At 51.4% G+C, this 20,269-nt stretch overlaps 3 protein-coding genes across 6 annotated transcripts; all 3 read right to left on the reverse strand.

Moving 5' to 3' along the window:
* Positions 1–8,202: 8,202 nt before the first annotated feature.
* Positions 8,203–12,350, reverse strand: LOC128792571 (nucleolar pre-ribosomal-associated protein 1-like). Of its 3 annotated transcripts, none has more exons than XR_008432447.1 (8): positions 12,202–12,350; positions 11,222–11,307; positions 11,079–11,118; positions 10,842–10,977; positions 10,433–10,539; positions 9,758–9,898; positions 9,020–9,132; positions 8,203–8,448 (listed from the first exon to the last, which is right to left on the reverse strand). XR_008432447.1 is itself a non-coding variant. In XM_053951090.1 (7 exons), exons 2-7 carry the CDS (start codon positions 11,227–11,229, stop codon positions 9,112–9,114), a joined length of 453 nt encoding a protein of 150 aa, XP_053807065.1. In that variant the 5' UTR covers positions 11,230–11,307; positions 12,202–12,350; the 3' UTR covers positions 8,856–9,111. The 3 variants fall into 3 exon arrangements, 1 of the variants encoding a protein (XP_053807065.1); XR_008432445.1 differs by lacking the exon at positions 8,203–8,448 and adding an exon at positions 8,455–8,701; XM_053951090.1 differs by lacking the exon at positions 8,203–8,448 and having other exon boundaries at positions 8,856–9,132.
* Positions 12,351–13,781: 1,431 nt separating this feature from the next.
* LOC128792302 (uncharacterized) lies at positions 13,782–15,769 on the reverse strand. Its single transcript, XM_053950586.1, has 5 exons — positions 15,367–15,769; positions 15,086–15,241; positions 14,836–14,937; positions 14,372–14,474; positions 13,782–14,097 (listed from the first exon to the last, which is right to left on the reverse strand). Exons 1-5 carry the CDS (start codon positions 15,532–15,534, stop codon positions 13,970–13,972), a joined length of 657 nt encoding a protein of 218 aa, XP_053806561.1. The 5' UTR covers positions 15,535–15,769; the 3' UTR covers positions 13,782–13,969.
* A 36-nt stretch (positions 15,770–15,805) lies between these two features.
* On the reverse strand, positions 15,806–19,052 carry LOC128792301 (uncharacterized). 2 transcript variants are annotated; one of them, XM_053950585.1, is made up of 9 exons: positions 18,585–19,052; positions 18,264–18,322; positions 17,820–18,149; positions 17,488–17,636; positions 17,083–17,230; positions 16,691–16,875; positions 16,471–16,608; positions 16,073–16,200; positions 15,806–15,913 (listed from the first exon to the last, which is right to left on the reverse strand). In XM_053950585.1, exons 1-9 carry the CDS (start codon positions 18,700–18,702, stop codon positions 15,888–15,890), a joined length of 1,281 nt encoding a protein of 426 aa, XP_053806560.1. In that variant the 5' UTR covers positions 18,703–19,052; the 3' UTR covers positions 15,806–15,887. The 2 variants fall into 2 exon arrangements, with proteins under 2 accessions (XP_053806560.1, XP_053806559.1); XM_053950584.1 differs by having other exon boundaries at positions 18,264–18,328.
* Positions 19,053–20,269: the final 1,217 nt, after the last annotated feature.

Here is a 20,269-nt window from a genome sequence, read left to right on the forward strand (position 1 = left end):
TGTAAAGGAACTACGAACTTTCCTGAGGATGACAGGGTGGTGCAGGTTATGGATCTATAACTATGGACTGTTTGTTAAGCCCTTATATGAACTGATTGCAACTGAAAGCAGGAACATCCAAGAGACAAAGGAAGCTACGCAAGCTTTCAACCAGCTGAAAAAAGCCCTCATGTCAGCTCCAGCCCTGAGATTGCCGGACGTAAGCCTTTCCTTTTATTCTCCCATGAGAAGCAAGGAATCGCCTTAGGAATACTAGCACAGGACCTCGGCCCATATCGAAGAGCAGTGGCTTACTTCTCTAAGCAATTGGATACAGCAGCTAAAGGGTGGCCTGGGTGCCTCAGAGCTGTTGCAGCAGTCGTACTGAACATCCAAGAGGCACACAAAGTCACCCTAGGCCAGAAAAGAACTGTGCTAGTGTCTCACACAGTGTCTGCAGTGCTAGAGGTAAAAGGTGGGCATTGGCTTTCCCCACAACGGCTCCTGAGATACCAAGCTATCATAGTGGAGCAAGATGATGTAGAGATAGTAGTGACTAACATTGTCATTCCAGCCTCCTTCCTCAGTAGAAACCAAGGGGAACCAGTGGAACATGACTGCCTGGAGACCATTGAAGCCACCTACTCCAGCTGCCCTGACTCGAAGGACACCCCTCTGGAGAATGCAGAAGTCTCGTTTACTGATGGAAGCAGTTATATCATCAGTGGAAAACGGCACGCCGGGTAGGCAGTTACAATGTGCAAGGAAGTAATATCATCTGGGCCCCTGCCAACAAATACCTCTGCACAGAAGGCCGAGATAATTGCTCTAACTCGGGCCCTAGAATTGGCAAGAGGGAAAGAAATAAACATCTACACGGACTCGAAGTATGCATTTGGAGTAGTGCATGCTCACAGAGCCATTTAGAAAGAGAGAGGACTGCTGAACTCTCAAGGGAAAAATATTAAAGATGCATCAGAAGTACTGCGACTTCTAGAAGCAGTCCAGTTGCCAGAGAAAGTAGCGATCATGCACATTAAGGCACATCAGAAGATAAACTCAGAATTGGAAGAAGGAAACAAGCTGGCAGATAGGGAAGCAAAAGAAGCAGCAAGAATTGAGGTCATAACTGAGGCAGCCCTGATTCCAGAGGGGCAAATTTCCCCTAAAGGTAAGCCAAGATACAACAAACTAGAAAAAAAATTAATCTATGAGCAAAAGGGAGACTATAACCAAGAGGGATGGGCCACCATAGAAGGAAAATTAGTTCTAGCCTCCTATTTATTATGGTCCCTAATAAAGGAAGAACACCAGAAAACCATTGGGGTATTGATGCTCTATCATAACTAGACATTTACAACTCGACAATGTGACCTTTGCCTCCAGACCAACCCCAAAAATACTCCCAAACCAAAGCTTAGCCAGATTAGGAAGGGTCATGGGCCGGAGCAGCAATGGCAGATTGATTGTACAGAATTGCCAAGAAAAGGGGGGTATAAGTTTTTACTGGTGCTAACAGATACCTTTTCAGGATGGCCAGAAGCATTCCCCACCAGGACTTCTAAAGCTCAAGAAGTAACTAAGGTATTGGTACAAGAAAACATACCATGCTTTAGAGTCCTGGCCACAATCTCCTCAAATAGAGGACCACATTTTATTGTAAAATTCGTGCAACAAGTTAGCCAATACTTGAACATAGACTGAGAACTTCACACCCCATATAACCCACAATCAAGTGGTCAGGTAAAAAAAAATGAATCATTTGATCAAACAACAAATTGTACAATTGGGACAAGAAGCTAATTTGTCATGGACTCAATCCCTCCCATTAGCACTACTGCAGATCCGAACCAAACCCAAGACTAAAGAAAAGCTAAACCACTTTGAATTGCTTTATGAAAAACCATATGGGGTGCGAAAGAGAATGTCTACCCAAGACATGTCACTAACCTCCTGTATGTGAAGTCTCTTAACTTGGTGTATCCAGCACCAATCACTAGCTAATAAACACAAGTCATAACTAGTGAAATACACTGTTTAGAAGACTTTATGTCACCCAATTATAATTCCATTAATTTTAGTTACTGTAAGTTAACACGGCAGCACGGCACCGGAATACAGCGAGGCAAAGCGTGCCGGAGCCGCCCGTGCTGTCAGCGTATCTGTCAGCTCCCGGCGGTGGGCAACTCCGGCCCTGCGGGCAAGGGGGAGACGGCTCGGGCACCTCCAGCGGCTGCTCTGCCCCGATGCTTTCGCGTTCTCCTGCATTTCCCTGCAGCGGAGGGGGTCCGGGACGGGGGCGGATCGTGTCAGAGTGGAGACGGCGGGGAAGCGCGGGGAGGCGGCGGGAACGCGGCGGGACGAGACAGGGACGCGGCGGGACGGGGACGGCTCGCTTGACCTTCCAAAGATGGCGGCAGAAAGGGCGGGGAAAGCCGGGGCCCCGCTCCGCCGCATGCGCGCCGCCCCGGCGGCATTTTCCGGCACGCGGTCGCTTCCAGCGTCTAGAGAGGGACGCGCGCGGGGATCGGGAAAGGGGAGTGCAGCCCTGTTCCGACGCCGCTCGCCCCCCGCCCGCCGTCCCCGGCCCGTGAGCGCTGCGACCGCGCCTCCGCCGCCCGCCGAAACCGGCCCCGGCGGGCCGCCCTCGCCGCTGCCGTTCTTCTCGGTCATCGGGTCCTTTTGCTCTCCCGAATCTCCTTCACCCCTCCCCTCTATTTACAGACACCGCCCCGCTTGCCGCTCGCTCCCGCGCCTCGCCCTTCCCACGCTCGGCAGCCGTCCTTCCCCCCTCAGCCGGCACCCAGCGGCGAGGGGCAGGGCGCTGGCTGGGGGGGGCTGCAGTACCGCTCTCTGTCCACAAGGCGGCAGCACCGCCGACGGCCACAGCCGGGGGCTGCCGCTCGCCCGGAGGGAAGAGAGGCAGAAAAGAACATTTTTCCCCTTGGAAAAATCCTGAAAAATAAATGGCCCAAAAACACCCGCACACAAACTAAAACACACTGCCTCTAACCCAATAAAACCCCTCCAAAATCCTTTTCTTTTAAACTCTCTATAACTATCTTTCATATTTATACTTTTCACATTCCCATTTATCATGTATATTGATGCATGATGTTATTTCGATTCTATATTAAATATCTTCCTATGACTTCTATTTATTTACATTTTATCTTTTTATAGATCTAGATATATATATTATACATTTGTATATTTATATTGCTAAAATAGTTCTGTTATTTAAAATAAAAGCCCTGCCTGTAACCAAATTCTAGCTCTATGATATTAATATTAACGACCTCTTATTTAAAAGAAAAATGCTGCCTGAAACCCACCCGCCCGCGGCGCAAGTGTGGCAACAGCCCGTGTCCGCAGTACTGGCAAGGCCGCGGGAAATCCCGGCGGGGCGGCCCCTGCGTGGCGCGCGGGCAGTGCAGCACGCGGACCACGATTTTCCCGCGCTCCCCCCCCCCCCCCCCCGTCCGCCATATTGAGAAGGTCAAGAGTGTCCCGGCCGCCGCGACACTTTCAAGATGGCGGCCGCGTGAGGCCCTCGGAAGGGAGAGGCGTTTTTGCCGATGCCTGTCGGCGCCCGCTCACAACCTGACCGCCCGCGCAGCCGCTGAGCTCACAGTCCGTGGCCACGACACGGGAAAAAGCGAAAAAAATCCCGCGGGGCGGCGCCGGCGTCAGGGTGGAGTGCAGGCAATGCAGTAAACAGACCGTGGTCCTCGTTTTTCCCGCCTTTTTTGCCGCCATATTGGGAAGCGAGTCCGCGACAACCCACTCCCAAGGTGGCGGCCGCGGGAGGACCTCGGGCGAGGGCTGCAGTACTGCACTCTGGCCACAAGGCGGCGGCACTGCCGCCCGCCCTGGGGCTGCAGGCGGGGAAAGCGCGCAAAGAAGAACAGGCGCGACCCCCTTCAAAACATCCTCTGCAATAAATGCCCCTAAACATCCCGCACGAAACCAAAAAACACCGACAAAAAAAAAAAAAAAACCTGCCTCTAACCCAATAATAACCAAAATAAAAAATCTTTTCTTTTAAGCTATATTTCAATCTATATTATTTTTATATTTTTTATATTTATATTCACATTTTGATTTAAATGTATACTGATGTATAATGATAATTTTATAATTTCTTACATTCATTCATATTACTTAAAGTTTATTTTATTTTATATTTTTATGCATGTCTTAATATATTGATTACATATTTCTATATTTAGATTGATATTTCTAAAAGGTTTATATTTTTAAAAATAAAATCCCTGCATCTATCCAAGTAAAAACCTAAAAAAAACCCCCAAACTTTCTTTTAAACTGTTTGTAAATTTATCTATATATTTTTCGCATTTATATTCAAATTTGCATTTTAAAAGTAGATTGATATATGTCGTTATTTATATTCTATCTCTTCCTATTACTTATTTTTACTTATATTTTATATTTTTATATCTATCTTTATACATAGATTATATATTTTTATATTTAGAAGTCTATCAAAATAAAATGTATATTCATATTTTTTTAAATAAAAACCCTGCCTCGAACCAAATAAAAACCAAAAAAGCCCTTTCTTTAAACAATATTTAAATATTTATATCATATTTTCATAATTATAATCACATTTGCATTTATACTTTCTATTGATGGATTATATTTATAAATGTATATAATATATATAATAAGATAACAAGATATATAAAATATTATATATATTATATTTCATACATACTGCTAATACTTCTATTTACTTACATTTTAATTTTTATATAGATTTTAATGTACGTATGATATACTTCTATACATAGATTTCTAATTTATTTATATTTCTAATTTTTACAATAAAAACCCTGCCTACTAACAAATACAAAATTTTAAAAATCCTTTTATTTTAAACTATATTTGAATATTTCTATATTCATGCTTTTGATATTTACATTTACATGCTCTTGTATATTATATTACAGTATATTGACGTACTATATTTAGATATATATAGTATATTACATGTAATGTGGTATAATAAGATATATACACTAGAATATCTATTAGGTATTGTATCGATTTCTGTGATTTTGTATTTTTTTCTATTTTATATTTATATTTATATATACACGTATATTAATTATACATTACATCCTCACAGCGCATACCTGGGGCTGTTCTGGCTTTCTTTCCAAATGAATTTAGCAATACTTTCCTATTTTTACCAATACCTATAAAAACGAAACATTTGCCAGGATTTAGTAGTATTCTACACACCCCCCTCCCTGTGCATTTTGGGGCAGCTTTGGGTCCCTCGGGGGGACGGCACCCGGCAGGACCCCCCCCTCATTCACCACCCACCTGCTCCTCCGCCGCAGCGTGTGTCCCTCTCCTAGGGACCTTAGGGTGCCCCAAATGACACCAGAGCCCCGAGTCTTCACCCCTTTTTCCTGGCCCCCAAAGAAGGCACAGAACGAGTCTAACTGCCCTGGACAGCAGCCCAGCACTTGCTTCCATCCCTTTCCACATGTACATCCCCCGCGAAAGGGACTCTGCCGCAACGAGAAAGGGGGGCAGCCCCCAGAAGGGTCGAAGCTCCTGCCCAGCCTCGCTGTCACGGGCGAGGGGCAGAGAGAGGGAGCGGCAGAGACGGCGGGGACGCGGCACGGACGGCACGGCACAGAGCGGGGGCCGCTCTCAGCGCGATGCCGGCAAAGCCGCAGGTCCGGCGGGGCCGGGCGGGGTTTGACCGGCACGGGGGGATCCGCCGAGAGCCTCCGGCCCCGTGCGGGGACTCCCGCAAGGGCCCAGGGGCGCCGGGCTCCGGCCCTCTGGGCTTTATTCTCCGGCGCCCCCGGCCCCGCGGCTGCGGGGAAAGAAGGAACGGGGCGACGGGAAGAGAGGAGGGCTAGCAGGGCGTGAGAAAGGGTAGGGAGGGAGGGAGGTCGGGCTGTGGAGGAAAGCGGGAGGGCAAGGGAAAGGCCGGGAGCGGGGAAGAGGGACGGTGCACAGAGGAGGGAGAGAAGAGGAATAGAACGGAGGAGCGGGATAGGGACAGGGCAGTGGGGGTCGGGTTTGCGAGGGAGAGGAGGGGAGGGTCCGCGGACAAAGAACAGGAATACGGGGAGGAGGAAGGAAGGGTAGAGGGGGGGACGGGAGGGGAGACCGAAAAGGGAGAGAAAGGGGTCGGCTTTGGGGAGAGAGGGAACTAAGGGATAGAGAGAGAAAGAAGGGGAATACGGGAAGGAGGAATAAAGGAAGGATTGGTAGAGAGAGGGACAAGAGGGGGAGCCTCAGAGAGCGCCGATCCACCCCGAGCCCGCCCCGGCGGCCCGCCCTGCTCGGGATGCTGCGCTCGGCGGAGCTCGGCTCGGTTCGGCCCCGCTCGGCTCCTCGCCTACACTCGGCTGTTCTCCGCTAGACTCGGCTGGATTCGCCTCTTCGGCGCAGCTCGGGTCGGCTCAACTCGGAGCCGCTCGCTCGGCTCGGCTCCGTTCGGCTCCGCTCGGCTCCCCGCGGCAGCGCGCCTCCCGCGCACGCGCACAGCTCGCCGCTCTCCTGCCGCCGAGCCCCGCGCCCGGCCCGGCCGGCGCACGGAAACCCCCGCGCCACATTAGACCCAGCAGTTTCTGCGCTAAACCCTTTCTGTCCTAGAAGGAGATAAATTTCTCTACCTCCTTCGTATCCTCAGTTTTCTTCTTTGATTTCAAAATCACAGTTACAAAAACCTACTCAACTACAAGACTCAGTAAGTAGTCGATAAAGTAGTCCCGTCAATTTCATAACCTAAAGAACACGTTATACTTAAGTTTCCACACTTAAAAAAAGAAAAATCACACACGAGTCCTACTCACTGTGTCAAGCCTTATTTAAAACACACAAAAAAACCCTAAAAGAAATAGTTCCACAACCAAAACAGAACAAACAAGTAACACTAACTAAAACCACGCATCCAAATACACTGTTTATCAGTCACCAACCCGAAAAATCTCTTTTCAACGTGTCTCGTTTGTATACCTCCTCACAACTAACCTTATCCTTTACAAACACTAAATTGCAAATAAAAAAACTTACACATAACATAAACTCTTAAAATTAAAATAACATTTATACACTCATACCCCAAATTACAGGTAAACCACCAAAAGTAAAATTACTAAAATCATTACAAACAAATACTTGTACAATATTTAGTTACAAAACAACCCCCAAACCACACAAAACCACAAAGAAGTTACCTCAAAACAGCAAACCTACAATTTAAAACAATTAATCCACTAAGACCAAACTTAACAATAATACATTAAAAAAACACCAAAAAAAAAAACCCCCAAAAAAAAAAACCCAAAAAAAAGAACACCCACCCAAAAATACCCAATCGCTCCAACACAAATTTACTTCTCAGTATCAAAACAGTACGACCTTTTAATAACCTAATTCTATTATTTCTGCATCTCTTTTAACACCTAAAATAACTACAACTCACACTTGAACCACATTAAATGAACTTACTTATTAACTAGCCAAATGAAACAATAACACATCTATAACATTAAATAAATTACTGCCAAATAGGAACATCTTTAAACATACTACCTTACAAAATAAAACAACTGTTAATTTTTTAGTATTCACACATAATCATAAATATAAAACATTTAAAAAATATATAAATTGATGAAATCACAAGAAATCAATTTACAAAAACATTACAAAAATTTTAAATTAATCAATCACACATAAATAAAAAACAACGAAATAATATTTTCAAGAATTAAAACATCACTAAATAACTTAAATCATTATTAAAAACTAAAATACTCATCTTATTAATAATTACTGCTTTTTATCTCCCCTACCGATTTAAATTTTTACATAGAACTCTACAAAAATCCTTAACAAGTATATTTATAACTTAAATTTAAAACATTTATAGATAAACATACTTAATGAATAATCTACACACCAAACAACTAAACTAACAAGAAAAACCTAATAAAATACTAATATATTCATAACATAAAACCCCCAAATCATTAACATAAAAACCCATATAAACACATGAAAATACCTACAGTTAAAAAAGACGTACCTTAATGAACAATATTCATAGCTTAATAATTCATTACAAACTCTTACCAATTAATGATTAACATTAATTACTTGATACCAATAAAATACAAGAAAATGTTACTTTAGCCAATAACTATAATAAAATATCATAACTAATAACTTAAAATCACACTTTATTAAAAATATAAAACGGTGAAGCAACGTATCATAAAAAATCCCATTATTATCACTACACAGATATACGTATATACATATATCTATATACAGATAGATAGATCATATATCCATCTCAACAGCAGCATCTGGGACCGATTCCTGTTTTCTCTCTTGTCTCCTAAATTTATTAGCCACAAAGGATGGAGTAAGGAAATCATTTTATTTATCACCTTGTTCTCCAGAAACCTGAAAAACAAAATAAAACAGAACAAAAAGAAAAAAAAGAAAACCACATTTGAAAGGCAGATCCTCACCAGCAGCTGGTCCATCTCCTACGGGGGACCATATTCTAGGGCACTTTTGGTGCACTTGCCTGAACCTGTCAGGGCACTCTGTGCTTGCAGAAGAGATTTTTTTTGTCAGGGAGAGGCAAGGGGAGGAGAAATAACGTTCTAGACAGCTCAAATCCATTACTGTGCCACTTCCTGTGCAGCAGGTCCTGTGACAGGATGGGAACTGAGGGTGCTTGAAATTTAAAAGCTAAAGACACCAGCACAAGGTGTCCTTTTGCTTTGTCAAGGAAGTGATTCCCAAATCACACAGCCCCCCCACCATCGTCCCTCCTACCACCACCTGAAAGCCTCTTGATTTTCTTCTCAAAAACACAAGGGACACCTCAGAGTTCAGCAAGTTCTGCCAGTGCAGCCCTCGGTGCCCCCGTCTCCAGGTCTGTCCCCCTTGCTTTCATCCTCAGCCACGTCATTCTTCAGCCGTGGACAGGAAATTGTCCCCATGTCTCCCGTACTTGGCTGGTTACCTTTTCTCTAAGCCGTGCAGGACCCACGAGAGGAGGCTGTGATCCTCTATCAGCTCATGGGCAGCTCTAGAGGTGACACGGGCAGCACTCTGTCATATCTCCAGAATACGACTCTGAAACAGAAAATGCAACTTGTTCTTTTACAGCCAAGATCTGATTATCTAACTTAAAAATGAGCAATTTGGCTGGTATCTGATCAACTCCCAGCTAAAATGAACACCGCCTGTTCTCAGCAACTCCAGAGAAGGAAAGACATTCTCCCTTCAACGCTTCACCCCACAGGTGCTGCTCTTACAAGAAGTATTCAGGTAGCAAGACAATTTTCTCTTTTTGTCCGAGGTTTTGATACCTGAAATCCTCAGGGTGGATGCTCCCAAACCTGAGAGCTCCCGGCAGGCGAGTTTCCCTCCTGCCGAAGCACTGTTCAGGTGACAAACGTGCTGGCTGGGGAAATAGAGACCCCAAAAAAGAAAAGGCCCCGACTGCAGGAGCAAAACCACGGCACCCCCGTGAGGCTCCACGACGGCAGGAACCGGTCCCAGTTTCAGGGGATAAGGATGGGACTGGTTTAGACACAACCTAAATTATTTCCCCATCCACACAAACACAAAACCAACAAGTAACAGATTTTCAAGAGGACCAAGGCAGAATCAGCTGCTCCTTTCTGTTTTGTACTTGAGATCTTGAGGCCATACAAGCTTTAGTGGTTTTGGGGAACTGTTCTTTTTAAATTCTTACCTGGGAGCCCTGGTCACACAAAGGACTGCTGAAAAAGGCAAGAATGACCCAGAAAATCCTCTGGTAGACATAAAGCTCACAGCAATGTTTGTCACGCAGCCCTTCCCCAAGAAATCTGAGGATCCACTCACGCTCTGTTTTCTATGGGAAGCCACAAAGAAAAACACCACTGTCAGACATTCCGACATTTCCAAAGGATACCTGCTCCTAAGAGCACAAAACCCCGGTTCCCTCTGAGTGCCAGCTCAGGGCTCACCACAGCTTCTTCTGGACTTCTCAATTTCCATTCCTACCAAATTTAATCGCTAACATCCACTGGGAACAGTCAGTCTGCAGCCCAAACATGCAGTGGAAAGGGAATTTTAGAAGTTGCTGTTTCTAAAATACTTCAGTTGAACTCAAAGTTACTAACCTAAACTCAAAGAGGAATTGTAGCTAGCCGGGCAGAACATTCTTTTCTTGTGCTCACAGAGCATACGCAGCACAACTCGTTGTGCATTAGTGTCAAGAAAACAACAAAGACCCCACAGAAATAACATTTTGAATTCCTATATGAAACATAAGAAAGACGCTTCTAATTAACTACCCGTGGGAGAATGAGGTTTCATTGTATTTTTGCGGCTGTTTCTAATACATTTCTGAAGAATTACTGGGTACCTAAAATGGGACTCTCACCTCAGAATCAAAACTGTAGAAAAGCTGGAGGAAACCCGGTACCTTCCTCAGGTCCAAACACCGGTGCGACAGAAGGAATCTCTTTACCTTTATGTACATGTGCTCCTCTGTAAAGAGAAAAAGCTGGCATGGTGGAGGAGGACAGCACTCCCAATCCACAAGCACGGATGACAATTCGTGGAAGCTGCAGTCAGTGAGCGTGCAGCGCTCCGAGCTGGGAGAACAGCCCGGCAACTGCAGAAGGCCTTTGCTCTGAGGCGCATTCCCATTGCTGCCCACCCTCCCCTTCTCTTGCCCAGGAGGAAAAGCTCAGGCAAGAGCGCACGAGCACAGAGCAGGTGAGGGGATCAACACTCCCCAGGGCTCTGTTTTTCACCCCAGCAGTGACACACGCAGCACGTTCCAGTACCTGGCTTCAGGATCTGCTGTGCCACATGAGCAGCGCAGAGGGTGAGGGAGAAGGCGAACATGAGGCTTGGCTGCCTGATTCCGTTCTGCACGGCATCCAAGAGATACAGCAACGGCAAGGGCCCCGGGAGAGAAGCCTGAAGCACAGCCCAAATGAACACAGCGGGAGCACGAAGACATCGATCAGCTTCCGGGACATTTCACGGGTCACACAGGTAAGAGCCCCAGTTCAGCAAACCTGAGGCTTTGGCGACGTCAGGATCAAAACACCTGGAAACCTGTGAGAAAGAAACCAAACTGCAGCCGGCTAAAAGCCGTCCCTGCCGACGACTCCTTCAAACAACTTGTTCACGAGGAGGCAGGGATTGATTCAATACTCACCAGTCCATCTGGCCAAGGTCAGAGCTCTGTGCCCACCCAGGACATGGCAGCCAGCAGGGACCCTTCTCCCACTCTCCAGCACGGACCTGTGAAGCCAGGGAGAAGTTTACGGAGCAGCAACAGCCAGAAGATGCTCTCTGCTTCTGTACGCTCTCTGATCCATCACTCCCAAGGAAAGTCCCCATGGATCGGAAGCAACCACCTCTCATTTCTCCTCCGCAATCATCACTGCCTTGCCTTTCTCTGCAAGCGTTTCCTCCCGTGCCCGTCCCCAGAGCACCTTTAGTCCATCTTTTCCTCCCAACCGCAGCTCTCCAGCACAAATGCCCCTTCTCACTCAGACAAAGCAAACACTCATCTGCCTCAGCTTTTGGCCTAGAAAATAAAAACCTCAGTGCATCCGCCTATGTGATTAAAACACAGAGACGCACGGGTGGACATAGATGGAAAGCTTTTCAGGAGAGAAAAGAGCTGATTTGCTAGCACGCTTCCATACAGCTTCAGAAAAATCAGAATCCATAGTAACTCCTAAGACCCCTGCTGAGGAACCCAGCCCTCCTGGGAACACCCAATTCAGCAGCCACGGGAAAAGGATGGGAGAAGCCAAGCTTGGGGTGAAAAAAAGATGACATCAATACAGTAGCCTGTAAAAAGCCTTCACACAGCAACAGTGGGAACCAGTCCCATTTGCTCCGTCCCTGCTTTTTGGGATGACACAAACAGGAAATGAAAACACGTGAAACACAAGGCACACCTATAGGGTGTACCAGGTGGTCCTTTTGGCAGCGTGGATGACAAAGGTCTCTGCACACTTACAGGCAGCCCAGTTGCAATCCATCCTTAGCCCAAGCCTTCCTCGCCTCCCATTCGCCAGCGCTCTGCTCTGGCCTTTGGAGCGCTGGCCCCGTCCTCCCGCAGCAGCACGGCACCGGAACACAGCGAGGCAAAGCGTGCCGGAGCCGCCCGTGCTGTCAGCGTACCTGTCAGCTGCCGGCGGTGGGCAACTCCGGCCCTGCGGGCAAGGGGGAGACGGCTCGGGCACCTCCAGCGGCTGCTCTGCCCCGATGCTTTCGCGTTCTCCTGCATTTCCCTGCACCGGAGGGGGGCCGGGAGGGGGGCGGTTTGTGTGAGAGTGGAGACGGTGAGAATGCGGCGGGACGAGACAGGGACGCGGCGGGACGGGGACGACTCGCTTGACCTTCCAAAGATGGCGGCAGAAAGGGCGGGGAAAGCCGGGGCCCCGCTCCGCCGCCTGCGCCGCCTGCATGCCACCCCGGCGGGATTTTCCGGCACGCGGTCGCTTCCAGCGTCTTGAGAGGGACGCGTGCGGGGGTCAGGAAAGGGAGGTGCAGCCCTCTTCCGACGCCGCTCGCCTCCCGCCCGCTGCCCCCGGCCCGTGAGCGCTGCGACCGCGCCTCCGCCGGTGCCCCCTTGCACCTGCCTCAGTGGGAGCTCCCTGGGAAGCGCTTTCCCTGAGAAGCAAGCCCCTTTCCTCCAAAGGCGTTTTCCCAGAGGCACAGCTTTTCTGGGGAACACCAACACACCCTTAAGGAACACTGGCAAGGCTGAAGGACTTCATGTCCTTTCAGGCCAGGCACTCCAGCTCTCGCTCCTATTCCCCCAAGTGCGTTTCCAGGTGGAGGTTCAGACGTGCAGCCCCAGGCCCTCTACAAACACAAGCTGCTCACTGCCTCTTCACCTGCCTCAACTCCTGCCTGCACTCACGGCACCAAAAGCAGGCTGTTCCCGGCCACAGACCAGAGCCCTGTTCCCACAGGACGCTCTTACCAGCACCTTCCAGGACTCTCCGCTGCGCACGCAGCGCTTTTCATGCCTGCTCCCAACAGGCTTTGGAAGGCAGAGCACAACCTGGCTGCCTCTGCCAGCAGCACACCCCAAACACAGGCGGAGGAAGAAGCAGCAGGGGCTGTTTTGCAGCCATGCCCAAGAGAAACTGGAAGGGTGCCCTCTCTGTGGGCTCACTTGGTTGGCTTTCTGACTGGCTCTGAGCCTGGGGCTGCCATTCCTCACCTCTGGAGACCAGAACCACACCCGGGATCCCAGCACTGCCTGACAGCGCTCCGGGCACTGGCACGGTGGCGCGTCCCAGTCTCGGGCACCGCGCTGCTGCTTCATTTGCTCTTAGGCACACCTAAAGCTCCCTGTTAAGCCCGGATGGTCGCTGGTTCTGTCCTCTTCCTCATGCTGTGCAGGGATGGAGCACTGCTGTGCTTTCAGGAAGCTATTCTTGAAACCTTCCAGCATTCCAAGCTCCTTTGCCCTCCGTGGATGCTTGCCATGGAATCCCTCACAGCTGGCTTCAGAGCATCCTCAGGTTGGCTCTTCCAAATTCCAGGGACTCCAGGGTGCTCAGCAAGATCTGCAGCTCCACAGTGGTGTGGAACTGCAGCTTCAGCATGGGCACCTTTCCAGCCTGATCTGCCCTCATTCCTCTGTGTGTGTGCACAAAAGACGGTGTGGAAGAGAACGGCAGCAGGGGTCTGTGTGTCCCAGGGCTCGGGATTGGCGTCGTTTCATCTCCACAGAGACGGAGGCAAAGTGAAAAAGCCAAACTCTTTATTAATGGAAGATGAAACAAAGGGATGAGCTGGGAGGTAAAAAAAGGGAATGGGCAGGGTCTGAGGGCTAGAGGAGTGGAGCGGTCAAAAGACAGGAAGAGTGGAGGGAAAAAATGGGGATGGAGAGTGTCTGAGGGCTGGAGGGAGGGAGCTATCTAGAGGGAGGGAGCTATGTAGAGGCAGGGAGAGGGCTGAAGCCACAAGAATTGTGCCCAGCGTCAGCTCTGCCTGGAGCGCCCTGACTGAGGCCGTGGAGCTCTTCCTGCTGCCCCCTCATCATGGGAAACTCGTCCATCCCTGAGAACAAAGAGCTCATCTTGGCCCCAGCGGCACAGCTCCCTGCCAGCGGCACTGCCAGCCCTGCGGCCACACGGCCTCGTGGCCCGGCAGGGCTCAGCCCGGGCCCTTGCCGCACGCTGCCGCCCGAGGGCACGGCTGCCGGAGGGCGACAGCAGCGCCCAGGCCAGGCGGGGCTCCCCGGCACCGGGCCCGGATGGCGCTGCCGGGGCAGCAGGCGGGGCTGGGGCCGAGCTGCGGCGGGGCGGGGAGGGAGCCCGGGCTCGTGGCTCACCCATGAAGCTGAGGGCCGCCGCTCGCAGGGGCTCCTCTGGGCTCTCCAGGTAGGGCAGGGCCCGGCGCAGGTGCTCGGCCGCTCGGCTCCTGTCCTCTGCCAGCTGGAGAGAGCGGCAGGAGGGAAGGCTTGGTGCGGGCTCAGCCCCTGGGCCGGCCGCTCCCTGCGCCCAGCCCCGGCCTCCCCTGGCTGCACAGCCCTGAGGCCCGGCCAGCAGCCGCTGGTGCCGGGCTCTGGAGGGGTCAGAGGGCCGGCTGCTGCCCGGGGAGCCGCGGGGCCGCCCCGCAGCCCCGCCGGGCCGGGGCTCCATCGGCACCCGGCTGGGGCCCACGGGAGCCTGGAGAAGAGCCCGCGCGGCCTCTGGGTGCAGCAGCGGGCAGGGGCACAGCTGCCAGCCCACACACTGAGCACCGCGCTCAGGGGGCTTCTCCAGGCTGAGGCTGGGCCTTCCAGGCCGTTCTTACCAGGCACTTGACAAACTTTGACAGCTGCTCCTTCTCCACCAGCTGTTCGAGATCTCTCCTCGTCAGGAACTTGGCCGCACAATGCAGCGTTTCCCGAGAGGCCTGGAGAGCAGCAGAGACCCAGAGATGGCCCCACAGCCCAGGGCACAAGACCTGTGTCCCTGTGCCAAGGCCTGGAGGAGGCTGCAGCCCGCCAGGCGCCAGGGCAGGAGGCAGCCGAGCCCCCTCCCAGCATCATAGAAATGCTCACCTTTGCCACGTGCCAGTTGTCATCATGGCAGTAGATTAAAAGTGCGTACAGGCTCTTGTTCACAATTGTCTTCAGGGGCTTTTTCCCCTCATCCGCTACCAATTCCATCAGCTTACAGAAGAGCTGAATGCAGAGCAACTGCACGTGGCTGTTTTTCTAGAGGAAAGGAAAAGACCTACACCAGCTACTCCAGGCCCACCTGGGCAAAGGCCTGAAAATCCACAGGGCACAAAGTTTCTGGGAAGCACCCGATGCCTGTGGCTCAGGATGCAGAACCTTACGTGGTCAAAGAGCAGCAGGAGCACCTCAGCCAGCTTTGGGGCACTGTTGCTGGATAGCAGGATGCTGTGGTGCGGGAGCACATTCGTGAGCACACGGAGCCTCATGCTGACCACCTCTCCATCTGCATCCCTCAGCAGCTCCAGAAGGCTGCAAGACAGACTGCACATCCTTCCGGCCTGTGTGGAACACAAGGCTGTGCTGGGAAGCCATGGACGGCTGCATGGCCAACACCGCCCTGGCACTGCAGCCCCACCCTGCTGCTGCAGGGCCCACAGGCCAAAGGCCTGTCCCAAAGCACTGGGGCAGGTGAGGCAGGAGAGCTGGGAGTAGCTGCCTCAGCTCCTGAAGCCCTGCCAGCCCAAGGGGCTGCTTTGCCTGGCGCAGCTTCAGCTGCTGCCCCCTTCTCACCATCGAGGGATCCTTGCTGAGCAGCACGAGGCCTCTGAGTGCCAGGCGATGCCTCTGACTGCATTCACTCTGGAGGTGCCTTGACATGATGTTCAGGACGCTGCCACCACATTTACTCAAATCCAGGCAATCCAGGACCTGAAAGGCACAGGGCAGTGACAGGGGAGCCAGCTGGCAGGAGCCCAGAAGCGCACAGGGCTGGGCCCAGGCAGCAGCACAGGGCGTGGGCACTGTCCTGGCAGCTGTGGCTACGAGAGGGCAGGGAGCTGGGAGGCAGCTGAGCGAGGCAGCACTGACCAACAGGCTCACATTCCACAAGGAATGCCAGGAAGGGCAGATCCCAGCACGGCTCCTCCCTGCTGAGGTGCCAGAGCACGTGGGGTGCGATGCAAGAACAGAAAAGGATCGAGACACGGCGCATCTCCCTGGCAGGGGGGAAAAAGGCGCTGAGGTGGGGAGACCAATCTTCTCCCAGGACTGAGTCACAGTGGTCCGGTCTTTCCCCAGCATCCCTGGAGGGGATGTGGGCGCGTTGTGAGGCAGCCCTTTCTGGGCACCCTCCTTTCCCAGCCTTTTCCAGTCTGCTCGGCTGTTCCTCGGTGACAAGGCCCTCTGGCCCATGACCACAGGGACTGTGAGTGGCACCTGGGGACAGGGCACAAATGCCGGGGGCAGTGGGGAGAGGGGGTTCTCACCTGGCCAGCAGACCCACGGCATAGTGCTGGGTGTGAGCATGCAGCAGCGTGTCCCTGCCACGCTTGCGCTCCATAGCCATCACCACCTTGTCACACGGCAGTCGGTAGAGCAGAGCCTTCATGGCCTGCACTGCAAACCTGTGTGCAGAGCAAAGCCCAGGTCACACTGGGAGCACTGGCACTGGCCACAAGGGCACGGGAAGGACAGGAGGACTGGGACCTGTTGGGCTCGCTGGGAAGGCGGTGTTCCTCCCAGCACGCTCTCCAGAAGTTATCAACTTCCTCTGGTGGCATCTGCTGTGTGGTGATGGCAACATGGAAGAGCAGAGCCACAAACAATCGCCCAGTAAAAGGGATCGTCGCCTTGTTGTACACAGGCACGATCACCCAGATCACCAGAGTTGCCTGCAAAAGAAGCATCCCAAGGCAGCGCTCAGTGCCGAGGTGTCCATGGGCAGGGCCCAAGGGCAGAGGCAGGGGGAGCAGCGGGCCTGGTGCCCCCTGAGCCTGCCCCTAGCCCCGGTTTCAGCCCAGCGCCTGAGGCACGGAGAGGATGGAATGCTGCTGGAAAGGTGACCTGGGGGCGAGCAGAGGCCAGGTCCAGAAACTCACAGCCAGGGCAAAAACAGCCTCGTTGTCCCCATAGGAGGTGCACATTCTGTGCTGTGGCCAGTCCTCCATCACACAGAGCAGTGTTGGCAGCACTTTCTCCACTGCTGGTCCCGATGAGGCTATGGCTCTCCACATCATTGCAGCTGCTCTGTGGGATGGGAGCTCTGTGTCAGGGGCATCTCAGTCACAGCACCATGCCCTGTGCAGCTGTGGGGGCCCAGGTGACAGAGCCCCGGTGCCCTGAAGGGCAGGGAAGGAGCACTGGCAGCAGGCTCAGGAAACAGAGGGGCCTGAGGGTCCTGGGCCTCTCTGCCTGTCTGGCAGACCCCATTGGACAGGCTGTGCAGGGCCACGGGCCCTAAAGGCTGCTGAGCCCTGAGCTCTGAAGACTCGTGGGCCCCGTACCTGTCACATATTGGGGCACAGCGCAGGAGGGTCAGCACCACGTCAGCAGGGTGTTCTTCAGCCAGCCTCACAATGTCCCTTTGCAGCCTGGCATCCGCAGAGACGTGGGACAGGAGACTCTGGTGGATGTTCTTCACCTTGGCTGGCACCTGGAGGAGACATGGGGGAGACTTGGAGCACTGTCCAAGGGAGAAACTTGCCCATCTTCCCCCAAGAAGTGCTTCTGTTCCTGCCACACTGTGCTGGCCTAAAAGGCTGAGGGGCCCAGTGACCGTGGCTTGAGGGGACACACCATCCTGGGAGGCCTCCAGGCCTGGCCCCCGGCTGCTTACCCACTGCTGAGAAGGAACAGCACTCTCTTTGAAAAAATCCATAGTGGGAGCAGGAATCATAGTTGGAGCAGGCGTGGTACCAGTATTTGTGAGGCCCTGAGTCTCTCTGGTTTTGGCGGTTGTGATGGCCACATCCTCAGTCACTGCCATCTCAGGCTTTGTCCTATGACCATTCATTCCAGCCTCAGAATCTTCTGAGATCTCAGCTGAATCTGGGCTGACATCAGGCTCTGCCTGGAGCTCAGTCATCCCCGAGTCAGGCTCGGCCGGGCCCTCAGCTGCTGTGCTGCCGGTCTTTCTACGCCAAATGCGCAGGAACCTCCGGAACATCTGCAGGAGAACAAAGGACAGGGAAGCCCGGAGTGTTCCATGGAGTGCTCCAAGCATGGTGCTGGGCTGAGCAGTGACAGCAGGCCCAGCCCAGGTGGTGATGGCTGCTGGTACCTTCAGGGTTCTGTGGAAGCGGCCACGGGCGGGTTCCTGCTCTTGTGTCCGGCCCAGGGCTGCATCTGGCAAAGAGCGAGCGCAGCCAGAGCTGAGGGGCTGTGGGAGAGGCCGGAGAACACAGCCCAGCCCTGCGCTCCCCAGGCAGGGACAACCCCGGGATGCCCCAGGGGATGGAGCGCGGCCCCTGTTCCGTCCTGTCCATGGGCATGTCCCCAGGTGATGGGATGGGCTGGGATGGGATGGGCTGGGATGGGATGGGATAGGATGGGGTCAAGCTGGCTGCAGGCATCAGCCCTGTGGCCCCACTCTGCCACTCACCATCCTGCAGTGTCTGGATCTGCTCTGGCTCTTCAGGCTGTTGTGCTGGGGCAGCTCCAGGGCCTTTCTTTTTTCCCCCCCTGAACACTTTGCACAGGCTGAGAAATCTGCCCGCCATTCCACCAGCTAACCTTGAAGGCACCTTCTAGAGAGATGCCTCAGGATATATCCAAGTCAACAATTGCAGTTGAGCCTTGAAGACACCTGAGACAGAGGAGCACCTCAGGAAGGCTGCAGGACAGCAAGTCCTGCACTGTGGTCTGGAGGGCTCCTGCCACAATGACAGGAGACTCCTCGTAAATGATTCTGATCACCAAGTCCCACAGTCTGGCCGCGAGGTCAGCTGCAGGAATAACGCCTTGGAAAATTGCTGGGTCAGACACAAATGAGCACGCTGTGGGGGGGCTCCTCACAGCACTACTCGGTTCTGTCCTGTCCTGATGCGTGCACCAAGCACTGTGGCGTGCTCTTGTCACCGCCAGCTCCTATGTCTCCACATGTCACAAAGGGAGGGCGCTTGGAAACCCTGTCCTGTTCCATTCCAGGCTGACCATGCTGCAGCATGTCACAAAGGGACCTTGCACACACTGTCACCTGCCCTGGGGCTGCCCCCGGCCCCCCCAAAATGGCCCAGGTTGGAAGGAATCCCTGGCTCCAAGTGTCTAAGACAGCCCGACAGGATCTTTAGGAACAGCTGAAACCATCAGCAAACCCTGCCCTGCTCTGCAGGATCAGGGCATTTAAGAATCCTCAATTCTTAAAGGCTGTACTTCTCATTGCACAACTGAAGGAGTTTCCAACATTTTCAAACTTCTCAAATTCATAGTGATTGCCGGAGAACGTGAAGGATTTGGAAGTTTGTTCCCGTCTAAAAGCAGCAATTAATTTGCCTTAACACATTCCATTGAAAGTCACTTTGGAAACATAGCACTATACAGAGGCAAAAAGAAGGCCATTCTTTGGTGTGCTGATTTATTAAAGAAATATGGATATTGATCTAGCACCAAAATCCAACTGTGACGGACAAAAACTCTCTAACAGTTTAAAGTTAGAAAGTGTATGTTCATTGCGATGCCGGACAGCTTGTGGGATAGCTCCCAAATACACACTGCACCTTTCCAATGATTACAGAGTCCTTTTATCCACACAAGAATTGAATATTTAAAATACAAAGACATATTCATCATTTTGGTACATGCCATTCCTCGCTTCCTATGCTAATCATTTCAAAAGTTATTAAGCATGCGTAGTTTGTTCCTTGAAATGGGTCGGTGGTCCCTTTCATGGGGAGGGGTCCCAAAATGAGGAAGTCAATGAAGTCTTCCTCATTCTGACCTTTCTACCTTTTCAATGCAAATATGACAAATGAACCTTGGTAGAACTCCCATTCCTTGTCTTCAATTGGTTTCAGAACAGAGGAGGCCCACAATTGTCTTACGTTCCTAAAAGGTATTTGTCAGTTTCTCTATTCTTCATTATAAACCCAGCTAACTAAACATTGTGTTGACAAGCAATCAATTATTAGTTAACTACTAACTCTTAACTTCATCAAGGCCCACTTACAGAATCTTTTTATTTTAATTAACTCTAGTTAATTAAACTCTAAAATCTTAGCTCCTCTAAAATCTCTAAATTTCTTAAAGTTTTTGTTTCAGACTGACTGCCCATAGGGCTCCTTTAAGGAT

The sequence above is a fragment of the Vidua chalybeata genome, chromosome 9, assembly GCF_026979565.1.
Source record: "Vidua chalybeata isolate OUT-0048 chromosome 9, bVidCha1 merged haplotype, whole genome shotgun sequence".
NCBI lineage: Eukaryota > Metazoa > Chordata > Aves > Passeriformes > Viduidae > Vidua > Vidua chalybeata.